The sequence below is a fragment of the Petaurus breviceps genome, unplaced genomic scaffold (genome assembly GCF_028583685.1).
Source record: "Petaurus breviceps papuanus isolate PSGF00001 unplaced genomic scaffold, PetGlider_PUasm1.0 90825, whole genome shotgun sequence".
NCBI lineage: Eukaryota > Metazoa > Chordata > Mammalia > Diprotodontia > Petauridae > Petaurus > Petaurus breviceps.
Window position 1 is genome coordinate 6,367,469 of NW_027187353.1, and position 15,156 is coordinate 6,382,624.

Below are 15,156 nucleotides of genomic sequence, written 5' to 3' on the forward strand. Positions count from 1 at the left end.
AGAGAGAGAGAGAGAGAGAGGAGGGAGAGAGAGAGGAGGGAGGGAGAGAGAGAGAGAGAGAGAGAGAGAGAGAGAGAGAGAGAGAGAGAGAGAGAGAGAGAGAGAGAGAGAGAGAGAGAGAGATTGAGATTGAAAGACCAAGACCTTACTCAGTTGGACAATGGGAGCCAAATAAAAGGGAGTAAGGGAATAATTAATTTTCCTGTTAAATCAAACTCCTCATACCCCCAAGTAAAGGGGGGAATACAAATAGATGAATAAATACATGCTGTAGTAAAAAAAATTATGCACATTATGCACAACCTTATATTTTTATTTGCCTTTCTTCATCCCCTTCACATTTGGACCTCTATTTTCTGTCTCAATAGTTCTCTTAAAATTTTTTTTTAAACATTTATCAGTGAATGTAAATACACAAGCAAGAACAAAAAGTGACTATAAATGATTATATATTAAACAATAAATTGTTTAATTCATATTTTAATGGGAATGTTAATTTTAATAAGATAATAAAACCACTTGGATATGTTGTACATTAAAAGAAAAAGATTAACAAGACTGACAAAATGGAAAGCCAACTTGATTTTTTAAAATGAGAGCAGAAAATCAAATCAGTAAAATAATAAATAAGCAAAGTGACATACAAAATCAAAATGAAAAGAATTATCAGAACTTACTAGCCACAGTTACATGCTAGCAAAATGAGAAAAATGTCCAAAATAACAGAACAGCAAGCAGAAAATAATCTAGTCTCGAAAAGTAAATAGAATTAGGTGTAAAGGAATTACCAAAAGGGGGGAAAAAACTCCTGACCTCAACGAATGTATAGGAGAATTCTATCAAACTGTTAAAAAAAAAAATTAGTACCAATACTATACAAATCATTCTCAAAAAATCAATAAAGCAAGCATTGTACTAGACTTTTTGAGACAAATATTGCCCTAACACCTAAATGAGGACAAAGCAAAGAAGGAAAACTATAAACCAGTATTATGGATGAATACTAATTCAGATAGTTTAAATAAAATCCTATCAAACAGCCTACAATAAGTAATACAAGAAATGATTTATAATGACCAAGAATGATTTAACATTACAAAAACAATGAACATAATTAATCACAACAAAAACATCTAAAACCATATAATTATATCAATAGATGCAGAAAAAGCCTTTGACAAAACACAACATTCGCTTATGTTATAAACCCTGCAAAGTACAGACATTGAAGACCTTATTTAAATATCATTAAAAGATCTACCCCAAAGCATGCATCATATACAATGGAGATACACTAGTTTTCCTAATAAATTTAAAAAAATGACCAATCTCCCCATTATTATTTGATATAGTTCTAGAAATACTAACAATAAATATAAGACAAGAGAAAGAATGGCATAAAGATAGACCAGGAGAATACAAACTATCCCTATTTGCTGAGGACAGATTTACTTAAAAAATGCTAGGAAATCAGCAAAGACACCAATGGAGACAACATTTTCAGAAAAATTTCAAGCTACAAAAGAAACCCCCCAAAATCACTATCATTTTTCTTATAACAACATCCAAGAGTCAATAAGTAGAAAGTGAAATCCCATTCCAAATACTATAAGATACATAAAATGTTTGGGGGCCAATCAACTAAAGCCCACAAAACAATTGTACAGATTCAATTTTAATGTACTCCTTAATGCAATAAAGAACAGCATAAACAGCTGGAGTAACAGTCAGTGCTCAAGGAAGCGCGCCATCTCAATATAGTAAAAATGACAATGATTTCAAAGTTACAGTTTTAATAGTATACCAATCATATTATCAAAGGGATACGTTGTAAGACTTGATAAAATAATAACAAAATTCATTTAGAAAAACTAAAGATCCAGAATATCAAGGGAAATAAAGAAAACTTGTAGGCATGAAGGCAGGTGGGAGTGAATAGCGTTTCCAGGCCTCAAATTGTATCATGAAGCTACAGCCATCAAAACCCTTTGATATTGGGGTTTTTTTTTTAAAAGCAGATCACTGAATGGAATAGATAAGAAAGAACAGAAACTGTGGATCTCAATAATCCTGGGTTTTTTTTTTTTTAACTAAGTACATAAATTACTTAGGAATGAACTCTATTTGATAAAAAATGCTAAGAAAACTAAAAGCAGTCTGATCAAAAATAAGGTTGAGACCAACATCTCAAATAACATTCTACAATAAATCTAAAATGGATAAATCACCTTAATGGATAAATCACCTTAATGTTAAAGATCTTAAAAGAAGCAGATCAAATATCTATTATAACTATTGGAAGATATACTCTTAACCAAACAGAAGAAAGAGGCAATCACAAAAGCTAAAATAGAGTTTTGATCACACAAAACTAAAAAATTTTGAAAAAACAAAATTAATATATCTAGGATTAGAAGGGAAGTAGTCAAATGAGGGAAATATTTGTCAAATTTCCTGTATAAGAGTTTTGTAAGCCAGATAAATAAACAACCCTAAGATTTTATCGCATACCCAGCAAACTGGCAAAGATGTCAAAAAAGGCACAGTAAATGAGTTTTTGGTAGGCAGACTGGTGCACTGTTGGTGGAGCTATGACTCATTACAACCATTTTGTAAAGCGCTTTGGAATTATGCAAATAAAGTCTATACCAGGGGTGGGGAACCTGCTGCCTCAAAGCTACATGTGACCCTCTAAGTCCTAAAGTGCAGCCCCTTTGACTAAATCTAAACTTCAAAGAACAAATCCCCTTAATAAAAGGATTTGTTCTGTAAAACTTGGACTCAGTCAAAAGCCCATGCCCAAGGCCCTAGAAAGCCACATGTAGTTTCAAGGCTGCAGGTTCCTCATCCTTGATCTATACTCTTTGATCCAGAGATTCCATTACTAGGCATACATACTCCAAGGAGATAAATAATAAAAGTAAGTCCTTAATTTTAAAAAAAATATATATATATACACACATGTATAAACATACATATAAATATATAAATATTCAATGTATTTTTGTGGTGCCAAAGAAAGAGAAACAAGTAGATGCCCTTCAATTTTGGGGAATGGCTTAACGAACTGTGGTACATTAATTTAATGGAATATTACTGTGCTATAAAAAAAGACAAATATAATAAATATGGACAATCAGGAAAAGACATGAAATGATGCAGAGTAAAGTAAACAGAGCCAAGAAAATAATATGTACTATACTAAACTCAATTGAATACAATACCAGCACTACCAAAAAAATTTAAAAGTGAATGTTGCAAAATTACAAAGCATAAGCATGATCTCAAAGGAAAAATATGAGAATGTACCTCTGCAGAGGCAAGAGGTCCATGAATGCAAAACATTGCATAAATATTTTGATTTTTTAATGTACTAATTTATTTTGCTGATTTTTCTCTTCTTTTTATTGTGTATATATATACAGTATGTATATATATATATACACATGTATATTCTCTGCTATGTGTGATATCTCTTTAGGAGTTGGTTAAGGCAAAGATATTAGAAGCAATTTTCTCCATTATAAAAACAAAATATATAAAAATTATTAGAAACAGAACAAAAATATCTGTGAAAGAGACCTAGATGTAGTTGTATTCCCATGTCTTCCATAAGTTTTCTTTAAAAATTCTTCATTGTTCTATCATAATGTAACAATTTTAAGCATTTGGTAAAGACCAATCAGCAGTGACAATGGAGAATCACATCACATGTAAGAATAAAAGCCAATACCCAATGGTCAAAGAATATATAAACAGGCAAGTTTTGTTTTTTTCTTTTAAAAAATTTTATCTAATTCAATTTTATTTAAAGTTCTGAATTCCCTCCCTCCTTCCTTTCTCCCTTACCCCACTGAGAAGGCAAGAAAAACAAAACCCATAACAAATATGTCTAGTCATGTAAAATAAGTCCCTGCGAATCTACCTTCCAAAACAAACCCAGGACCTATGTGACCACAACTACAAAACACTTTTCACACAAATAAAGTCAGATCTAACTAATTGGAAAAATATCAATTGCTCGTGGCTGGGTCGAGCTAATATAATAAAAATGACAATTTTACCTAAATTAAATTATATATTTAGTGCCATACCAATTAATTTACTAAAAAACTACTTTATAGAGCTAGAAAAAATAGTGACAAAATTCATTTGGAAGAATAAACGGTCCAGAATATCAAGGAAATTAATGAAAAGAAATGCTAGGGAAGGTAGACTAGCTATAACATATTTCAATCTGTATTATAAAGCAGTAGTCATCAGAATTACTTGGTACTGGCTGAGGAACAGAGGAGTGGATCAATGGAATAGATTAAGCACATGAGATTCAGAAGTCAACGACTATAGTAATCTATTGTTTGATAAACCCCTAGACCCTGGTTTTTGGGATAAGAGCTCACTATTTGACAAAAACTGCTGGGAAAACTGGAATATAGTATGGCAGAAACTGGGCATAGACCATTATCTAACACCATATACCAAAATCAAGTGTAAATGGGTGCATGATCTAGGTATAAAGGTTGATACTGTAAGCAGTCTCCTAACACAAGGAATAGTTTACTATCAGACTTGTGGAGAGGGAAAGACTTTATGACTAAATAAGAATTAGAGAACGTGATAAAATGTAAAATCGATAATTTTGACTATATGAAATTGAAAAGTTTCTGTACAAAGCCAATGTAACCAAGATTAAGAGGGAGGTGGGAAATTGGGAAACAATCTTTACACCCTATGTCTCTGACAAAGGACTCATTTCTAAAATATACAGAGAACTGAGTCAAATTTATAAGAATACAAGTCATTCCCCAACTGATTAATGGTCAAAGGATATGAACAGGAAGTTTTCTGAGAAAGAAATTAGAGATATCTATAAGGACATGAAGAAATGCTCTAATTCACTATTGATTAGAGAAATGCAAATCAAAAGAACTCTGAGGTACCACATCTCACCAGTCAGATTGGCTAAGATGACAAAACAGGAAAATGATAAATGCTGGAGAGGATGTGGGCAAATTGGAACACTAATGCATTGCTGGTGGACTTGTGAACTGATCCAGCCTTTCTGAAGAGCAATCTGGAATTATGCCCAAAGGGCTATAAATACTTTCATACCCTTTGATCCAGCAATACCACTCCTAGGGTTATATCCCAAAGAGATCACAGAAGTGGGAGAAAGACCCATATGTACAAAAATGTTTATAGCAGGTCTTTTTGTGATGGCAAAGAATTGGAAATTAAGGGGGTGCCCATCAATTGGGGAATGGCTGAACAAGTTATGGTATATGCATGTTATGGAATATTATTGTGCTATAAGAAACGAGGAGCAGACTGTCTTCATATTTACCTGGAGAGGCTTATACAAACTGATGCTGAGTGAGAAGAGTAGAACCAGGAGAAATTTGTACATAATTACAGACACAACGTATGTGTGATGACCAAATTTGATAGATTGGACTTCTCTCAGCAATGCAGTGATATAAGTCAATCCCAAAAGACTCATGATGGAGAGAAATATGTGCATCTAGAGAAAGAACTAGAAAGAACTGAGTTTATATCCAGGTGGAAGCAAAATACCTGATCTTTTTCCTTCTCTTATTTGGTTTTGTGTCCTCTTTACCATTTGTCATTCCAGCTTATACAATCCGTCTTTATAACTTGTCTAATGTATAATGTGAAAGTATTTACAGATACTATACTTGACTATATACCGCCATGGGGGGGAAGGGAGGGAGAGGGACAAAATGTGAAACTCAAGGAATTGAATCCTGTAAACTAAAAGGAAACAAATTAATTTTAAAAAAAAATAAAAGTTGAAAGAAGAAAAAAGAAAAAAAATAAGTCCCTGCATTAGCCAAGTCCAAAAGAAAAATTTTTTTAAAAGTAAAGAAAATATGCTTCAAGTTGCACTCTGAATACATCAGCTCTCTATCTGGAGGCAGATACTATGTTTTATCATGAGTCCTTTGGAAATACAGTTGGTCATTTTGATTAGAATTCAGTGCAATAGTATTCTATCACATTCATATGCCATAATTTGTTCAGCCACTACCCAACTGATAGGCAACCCCACAGTATGGGTTTTCTTCCTCTTTCTTTGAACTCTTTGGGGAACAGACCTTGTAACAGTATTGTTGGGTCAAGTGGTATGCACAGTTTAATAGCCTTTGGCTCTGTAATGCCATGCACAGAAGCTTTCCAGAAGAATGCTACTGTGAACAGCTTTTAAGGTTCTGTTTACACAGTATAATTGAACACCCTATTTATTCCATAACAAAGCAAAGCAAAACTTTCACATAAAATCAAGGTACAGAATTCATAATATTACAACTTCTTAAAGTATAATAGTCAAAGTCTTCCACTCATGGGGCAAAGTCTTGATTAACTCAATCAGTCACTTATTCAGCAATCAATTACTAAGTATCATACACAAATCTTCTACCCCAGGTCACTAGTAAACTACAATTTCATCTTTACTCAGTACTCAGGGAGAGGTCTTTTCATCTTGACTTGGGGCCTGTTCTCAGATTCCCTAGATCCCCTTCCGTGGTCCCAGATGCTACCTGGATTCACCAGACTGTCACCTGGGTTCAATGGCAGACAGCTACTAGTCCCTTGTCCAGCTTTCTGGGTAGGTCCTGCTCCACACTGAAGTTCACAGGGTCTCTCTGGTCCATGTCAGATCCTTCACAATTTCTGCTCCAGGGAATTCAAGGCTCAACCAAGACACAAAGTCTCAGCATCCCAGTCATGCTTTCTCAGTCACTTGGGCTCCTGGCTCCAGGCTCAGGGCTCTGGGCTCCTGTTCAGAAGAAGCTCCACTACAACAAGTTCTCAGGAAATTCTGGCTCAGTTCTTCATTCTCTCTTCTGTAACTGCTCTGCCACCAGATGCTGGTCCCAAGAAAATTCTGACTGCCTCTCTGGGGCTTTCCTTAAATACACACAACATTAGCTTCCTGTTTCAGCCAACCCCTTCCTGTTACATCAGCAACAGGAGATAGGAGTTCATATCTTCTGTTTCCCCAACAGAGGCTTGATCAATTACTAAGTGCTAAGTATCTGCTACCTTTGCCAACATAAAGGGATCTCTGAATTCAAATTACATTACCATTACAGCTCACAGTTCCAAATTAACAGACAGTTTTCCAAGGAAAAAATCCAAGTTACTGAGAGTCACTTTTAAAATACTCCATATCACTAATAATTAGAGAAATGCAAACAAATCAAGTTCTGCTTCATACCCTTTAGGATCGACAGCTGACAAAAAAAGCAAAATGACAAATGTTGGTAGGATTGTACTAAACAGGTACATTCATGCTCTACTACTGCAGCTATGACTTGGTCTAGCTATTCTGGAGAGTAATTTGGAACTACTGATGTTTCAACATTGATGTATCAATGTATTTTTGAAACCATCTAGTTACAAAATAATTGGCACAAACCAGTATCCTTTGGAAACTTCTGTGCCTTAACAAACATACCTAACACTAAGGAACAGTTCTTTCCTACCTTCTATAATATTATGGAAAACAGAAAATACCAAGTGATTGATTCAGAATCCACTAATACAATGTAGTAACTAAGACATATAGTTTACTCTGTACTGGTTTGACTAGATTAACCAAAATAAAAATTAATAAAGGATTGCATAATATTCTTCTATTTAACAAAGAGGAAACTCATTTCTTCTTTCCTGAATATTTGAAGCTTATAGTTTATATACTTCTATTCCTACTGGTAATGTTAATGGAATCTGAAAATCTTCCATGCCCCTTTGTATTGGCAAGTAAGCAGGTACTTAGCACCTTGTTTCAAGTTAACACCTTGTTTAAACTATTTAATTAACACAGAAGTAGTTAACACCTTGGGAGGAAGCTGCTGATGTAGGGAAGGGGCAGAACAGGGAGGAGCTATACGGTATATAAGGAAGAACACAAGCTGGACAGACAGAATTTCCTGTGGTAAGCATCGTGGAGGCAGGGTAGCTGCCGGAGAGATACTACTAAAGACTGAACTGAGAACTGACACAGAACTCAGAATTGTGGAGGCAAGACTTTCCAGGGCCAGCCGGAGCTGCTGAAGACTGAGGAAGCATGACTGTGGTGCCGGTATTCTGTACAAATGTTGTTGTGGTTTTGTTAATGTGTATGAATGTTGTTGTGGCTTTGTTAAGCCTCGGCTTCCCAGGAACAGATACTGCGAAGGATTTGAGATGGACTGTACACTGTGAGCTCCAATGTGGAGCAGGAACTGCATGGAGAGCCGGACAAGGAGCTAGGAGCTGTCTGTCTTTGAACTCAGGTGGCAGTTGGTTAGATCTGGGTGGGAGCTGAAACCATGGAAGAAGAACCATGGAAGCTGAAAGCCTGCCTCGAGTCAAGGTGAAAAGACCTATCTGTGGATACTGAGTAGTAACTGATGAAATTGTCTGAGTAGTAGCCCATGGGTGCAGGGCTTTGACTTTTGTACTTTGTGACTGAATGATTGAGTTATTAGTAAATGATTGTACTTTGCTGAAAACTATGTGACCATTTTGGTGAAAAGTTGTTATAACATTGTGAATACTGTACCTTGATTTTCTGTGAATGTTTTGCTCTGATTTGCTATTGAATAAATAGGGAGTTCACTATACTGTGTAATCAGAATCTTAAAAACTGTTCACAGCAGCAATCCTCTGGAAAGAGTTGGATTATAAAGAAAGTTGAGTGCTGCAGAACTGACACTTACTTTTGAAAGTCCTCTGGACAAAAATGAGATCAAATCAGTCAATACTTAAATTAATTCAAGCTATTCATTGGAACGTCAAATACTGAAGCTGAAACTAAAATACTTTGACCACACAATAAGAAGGCAGGACTAATTGGAAAAGACCATGATGTTGGGAAAGACTGAAGGCAAAAGGCAAAAAAGACAGTAGAGGATGAGATGGATAGATATCGTCACAGAAGCAACAAACATAAACTTGGACAGCCTTCAAGAGACAGTGGAGTAGAGAAAGACCTGGCATGCTAACAGTCAGACATGACTGAACAACTAAACAAACACCCCTAAAACTTTGAGGGAAGTAGCAATATTCAACCTGTGAAGACTCTGCCCATTGATTCAAGTGGGAACTGGGGAAGTAGCTGCAGAAAGGTGTCACACTGAACTTGGGAATTTGTTCCAAGAATGTGGATCACAACCCGTGTCTGCTTGTCCCTTTTGAATCTCTGATCCATTTCCTCTCATGGCTTACAAGGCTCTGGCTATACACTGGTCATCCCTCCTTCTTGTCACATGACCAGCCCATCTTGTGTGCCTCCCATGCAAATGTCTTCACGATCCACTTTAATCCCTTTCGTCCTCAGAGTTCCTCACTGGTCATGTGCTACTGTTACACATTTCATCGCCAGCACCACCACCACTATCACCTTCTCACCAAAAAGGAGGAAGACTATCAATAAGACATTCTTTAGAGAACACAATAAACAGGTCGAAAATCTACAGAAATACTTCTGGAACAAGCAAATCTCATTTTATCCAACAATGGCAAAAGAGTTTATGATGGAAATTTAGGACTAGTTTACTAGTTTACCAGAAATTCAGAAGGGTTATCCTTAAGAAACTCAGACACTGGAGGCAGCTAGATGGCACAGTGAATAGAGCATGGGCCCTGAAGTCAGGAGGACCTGAGTTCAAATCCGGCCTCAGACACTTAACACGTACAAAAAAACTAGCCATGTGACCTTGGGTAAGTCACTTAACCCCAATTCCCCTACCTTACCCCCTCCAAAAACAAAGAAACCCAGGCATAATGGTCCATGCAAATGACGCAAGGAAATAGTGGTAACTAGGCATTACAAAACTGCATCCTGCAACAATGTAGTAAGTACCAAACACCCAGCAAGAAATTACCTGAGGGCTAGGATTATATTTTAGAAGCTCACTACCTTATGAGAACTGACAAAAGGAAAAATTCCCATCCTGCATTTAAGGCCCAAAAATATCCTGCAGAACTCCACCAACTATCCTGCATTGAAACCAGAGCATGGAAACAAGCTAAGGTTCATATCCCCATTATCCCGTCTGCTACTGGAGTTTTACCAAAGATGATTTCTGGGAGGCTAGAGGAGAAGGGCTTAAACATTAATCCTTTTCATTCAACTGCAAAAAGCAGTTATTTTACCCATACACTGGATACAAAAAAAGAGCAACATAATGACTCGTCCCAGGACTCAACTAAAATCCACTGAACAAGATGAGAAGGATTTTACAAAAACAACATTAAGAACAACAACAACAATAATAATAGAGAGGCATTGAGGCTCAGTGGACAGAGGGCCATATTTAGAACCAAGAAGAACTGGGTTCAAGTCTTGCCTCTAACATGCTGGCTCTGAGACTGAGTAAGTCACTTCTCAGTGTTCTACTCCATTCTCTAAGTTGTAGAGAACATGCCAACCAGGCATAAGTAGATGGAGTTTCCTCACTAAGGATTCTTCATAGCAGTAAAATCATAGGTCAGGTTCCTATTTCTAAATAATAATAACTATTACTATCAGAACTAATCTAGAGAGTGTTTTAAAATTTTGTCAACCATTTTGCATATTTTATAAAAATCAAGACTGGTATAAAGCTAAGCTAGCTTAAAAGTATATGTGTTTTATCATAAGACATTGATACTAAACTTACCAGTAAGGTCTGTCCTTGGGAAATGAAGAAATGACCTGATATAACTATGGTGAGAACAAGAGGACCAGATTTGTCATTAGAATCAAATACCTACAAAAAAAAAGAAAACAGAGAAAAGGTATGTAAGGACAGCCCACTGCTGGTACAATGGAAAATGTATTTGCTTCTTTGTGTATGTCTGATCATGAATGGCTATCTTTTTTTCAAGATAGCAGAGACTCCCAAATATCTGAGACTTGCAATCTATAGTCCTTATTCTTTTCTTACCATCTAAAAAGGTCTAAGAATTTTTTTCAATAATAAACTTAATTTTTAAATAGAATTTTATTGATTTTTTTGTTTGTACACTGCCTAGGTTTCCCATTACATTTTTACTTGTCTCTCTTAGAGAGAATAATCCATCTAAAAACTTTTTTTTAATAGGAGGAAAAGAGAAAAAAGGAGGAAAAGAGGTTTACCTATCAGATCGCAGGATAAGGGAAAAGTTTATGATGAAACAAAAGATAGAGAGGATCACAGAAGATAAAATGGAACATTTTTATTACACAAAATTAAAGTTTTTGCACAAACAAAAGCAACAGTCAAAATTAGAAGGAAAGAAGGAAACGGGGGAAGAATTTTTACAGCAAGTTTTTCTTCATTTCTTAAATATGTAGGAAACAACCAAATTTATAAAAATAAAAGTCATTCCCCATTTGATAAATGATCAAAAGATCTTCAGAAGAAACCAACATTATTAATAATCATATAAAAATATTCTACATCACTGTGATTAGAAACATGCAAATTAGAATAGCTCTGAGGTTACCACCTCACACCTATCAGGATGGTTAACATGACAGAAAAGGAAAACAACAAATGCTAGAGAAGAGGTGGAAATACTGGAACACTAATGTATCATTGTTGGAGTTGTGAACAATTCCAACCATTCTGGAGAATAACTGGTTGTCCCCTTCCACCCAGTAATAACACTGTATGTCTGTTTCCCAAAGATATCAAAGAAAAGGGGAAAGAACCTATTTATACAAAAATATAGCAGCTCTTTTTGTAGTAGCAAAGAATTGGAAGTTGAGGGGATGGTTATCAATCAGGGAATGGCTGAACAAGCTGTGGTATATGATTCTGATGAAATATAATTGTGGTTTAAGACATGACATGGGGGATGGTTTCAGAAAAACCTGGGAAGACTTATATGAACTGAAATAAGGCTAAGTTAGCAAAACCAAGAGGACACAGTACACAGTAATAGCAATACTGTAAGGATAATCAACCGTGAAAGCTCTAGCTATTCTGATCAAGACACTGACACAAGATGATCCCAAAGGACTCATAATGAAAAATACTATCCATCTCCAGAGAGAGAATTGATGAACTCAGTGTATATCAAAGCAAGTTGTTTTTCACTTTATTTTTTTTTCTTTTGCAACATAGCTAATAAAGAAATGTGTTTTGCATGACTTTACATGTACCATATTGCTTGCCTTCTCAATATGTGGGGGAGAAGGAGCAGGGATGGAGAGAATTTGGAACTTAAAATTTTTAAAAGAATGTTAATAAATTAAATGAAAAAATGAAAAAGATAAAGAATGAGATGATTTCAAAGAATCTGGGGTAGTGTGAAAGGATGTAGTAAAGTGGGCAAAACCTGAAGAACAATTTTGCAATAACTATTTATAAAGAAAAATAATTCTGATTAAATTACATATTTAGTGCCATACCAATCAATTTACCAAAAAAATTACTTTATAGAACTAGAAAAAATGTAACAAAATCCATTTGGAAGAACAAAAGGTCTAGAATATCAAGGGAATTAATGAAAAGAAATGCTAGGGAAGGTGCTCTAGCTATACCAGATTTTAATCTGTATTATGAAGCAGCAGTCATCAAAACTACTACTTGGTACTGGCTGAGGAATAGAGCAGTTGATCAATGGAATAGACTGGGAACACGAGACTCAGCAGTCAATGATTGTAGTAATCTACTGTTTGATAAACCCAAAGACCCCAGTTTGGGGGATAAGAAATCTCTATTTGACAAAAACTGCTGGGAAAACTGGAATATAGTATGGTAGAAACTGGGTATAGACCATTATCTAACACTGTATACTAAAATCAAGTCTAAATGAGTGCATGATTCAGGTATAAAGGCTGATACTGTAAGCAATCTGGGAAAGCAAGGAATAGTTCATCTGTCAGATTTATGGAGAGGGGAAGACTTTATGACCAAACAAGAATTAGAAAGCATTATAAAATGCAAAATGAATAATTTTGGTTACATGAATTAAAAAGCTTCTGTATAAACAAAGCCAACGTAAACAAGATTAAGAGGGAAGTGGAAAATTGGGAAAGAATTTTTACAACCAATGTCTCTGATAAAAGCTTCATTTCTAAAATATACAGAGAATTGAGTCAAATCCATAAGAATACAAGTCATTCCCCAATTGATAAATGGTCAAAGGATATGAACAGGCAGTTTTCAGAGGAAGAAATTAAAGCTATCTATAAGCATATGAAAAAATGCTCTAAATCACTATTGATTAGAGAAATGCAAATCAAAACAACTCTGAGGTATCACATCTCACCAGTCAGATTGGCTAAGATGACAAAACAGGAAAATGACAAATGCTGGAGAGGATGTGGACAAATTGGAACACTAATGCATTGTTGGTTGAGTTGTGAACTGATCCAACCATTCTGGAACTATGCCCAAAGGGCTACAAGTAATTTCATACCCTTTGACCCAGCAATACCACCTCTAGGGTTGTATCCCAAAGAGATCATAGAATTTGGAGGAAGACTCATATGTACAAAAATATTTATAGAAGCTCTTTTTGTGGTGGCAAAGAACTGGAAATTAAGGTGGTGTCCATCAATTGGGGAATGGCTAAAAAAGTTGTGGTATATGCACGTTATGGAATACTATTGTGCAATAAGAAACGAGCAGCAGATGGACTTCATATTTACCTGGAGAGGCTTATACAAACTGATGCTGAGTGGGAAGAGCAGAACCAGAAGAAATTTGTACACAATTACAGACACGACGTATGTGTGATGACCAACTTTGATAGACTGGACCCTTCTCAGCAATGCAGGGTTATAAGTCAACCCCAGAAGACTTGTGATAGAGAGAGATGTCTACATTCAGAGAAAGAACAGAGTTTGAATGCAGACTGAAACAAACTACCTGCTCTCTGTCTTTTTCTTGTTTGGTTCTGTTTCCTCTTTCTCATTGTTCATTCCATCCAATACAATCTTTCTTTATAACCTGACTAGTGTCTAATGTGAAACTAATTACAGATCTTATACTTGATTATATGCCGCCATGGGGGGGGGGGAGGAGGGAGAGGGAGAAAATCTGAAACTCAAGAAATTGTGGAATTGAATCAACTAAAAGTAAACAAATTAATAAAGACCAAAAAAAATCATATAAAATAAAGAAAAATAATTCTGCAAGAACTCTGATCAAAGCAATGACTAACCCATGTCTCCAGAAGACCTAGGATGAAACATATTACCCACCCCCTGACAGAGAGATGATACTCAAAGATGAATAGACAGAAATACCTTTTTAAACACACCAAAGTGTCAATCAAAGAGCATTTAATTAAATAAAAATTTTAATTAGTTACTAGATGTCAGGCACTGTGCTAACTGCCAGAGATACAAAGAAAGACAAAAACAGTCACTGGTCTGAAGGAACTCACATTCTAATATAGAAACCATTTTGCGCACACAATACCTACTGAGGCGTAGGAGGACCATCTTAGGGGGAAGGAATGAGAGGTGGTGGCGGCTGGGAAAGGACCCTTGAAGAAGGTGAGATTTCAGCTGAGTCTTGAGAGAAGAAAGGGAAACCAGAAGGCAGAGGAGACGAAGGGGCCCAGTGCAGGCACGGGGGACAGCCAGTATAAGGCACAATGTGTCGTGGTGGAGGGAGGTGAAGAAGCCCAGGATTAGAGACAACATGGAGGGAGTGCAAGGGGAGAAGCCTGGAAAGGCAGGTCAAGACGCGGGCTTTAAAGGACAACCAGGAAATCCTACTTTGGATGTTACAGACAAAAGGGGCCCCGGAGTTTACCGAGCCGGGCCGGACCACGTAGTCCGGCTTGTGTTTGAGGAGCGTCCAGACGGTGGAGGAGAGGAAGGGAGGCGGCAGGGAGGCCCAGCGGGGGGTCCTGAGCAGGGCAGGCCGGAGGAGGTGGGGGCTGCGCCACATGGGGCAGCGTGCCAACGGCCGCAGGCTAACCTGCGTATTATGTGCCTTTATACCTATGAATTTATGGAAAGGCATTAAATGTCATTTATATAGATATTAAACATATACGTTTATCGTCTTTATCACACGTTTAACATTTACATACTTAATAGTATACGCACAAGTAGTTGTGTGACCATGTTTATGTCTAATGAGTCTATAGGAATACGTATTTATGTGAATATTTTATGAGGCTATTTACAGGGATGTTGGGCAGCTGGGGGTGCAGCCC

The 15,156-nt window shown here is 36.3% G+C and overlaps 1 protein-coding gene across 4 annotated transcripts in view; it reads right to left on the minus strand.

The window, feature by feature from the left end:
- REC114 (REC114 meiotic recombination protein) overlaps positions 1–15,156 on the minus strand; it is a 99,353-nt gene that overhangs the window by 83,579 nt on the left and 618 nt on the right. For 3 of the 4 annotated variants that reach the window (XM_069071212.1, XM_069071214.1, XM_069071213.1), the window contains exon 2: positions 10,671–10,760. The exons of the other annotated variant lie outside the window; for it this stretch is intronic. In XM_069071212.1, the coding sequence (XP_068927313.1) occupies positions 10,671–10,760 (90 nt within the window). The remainder of the gene's footprint in view (positions 1–10,670; positions 10,761–15,156) is intronic. 4 annotated transcript variants of the gene reach the window in all.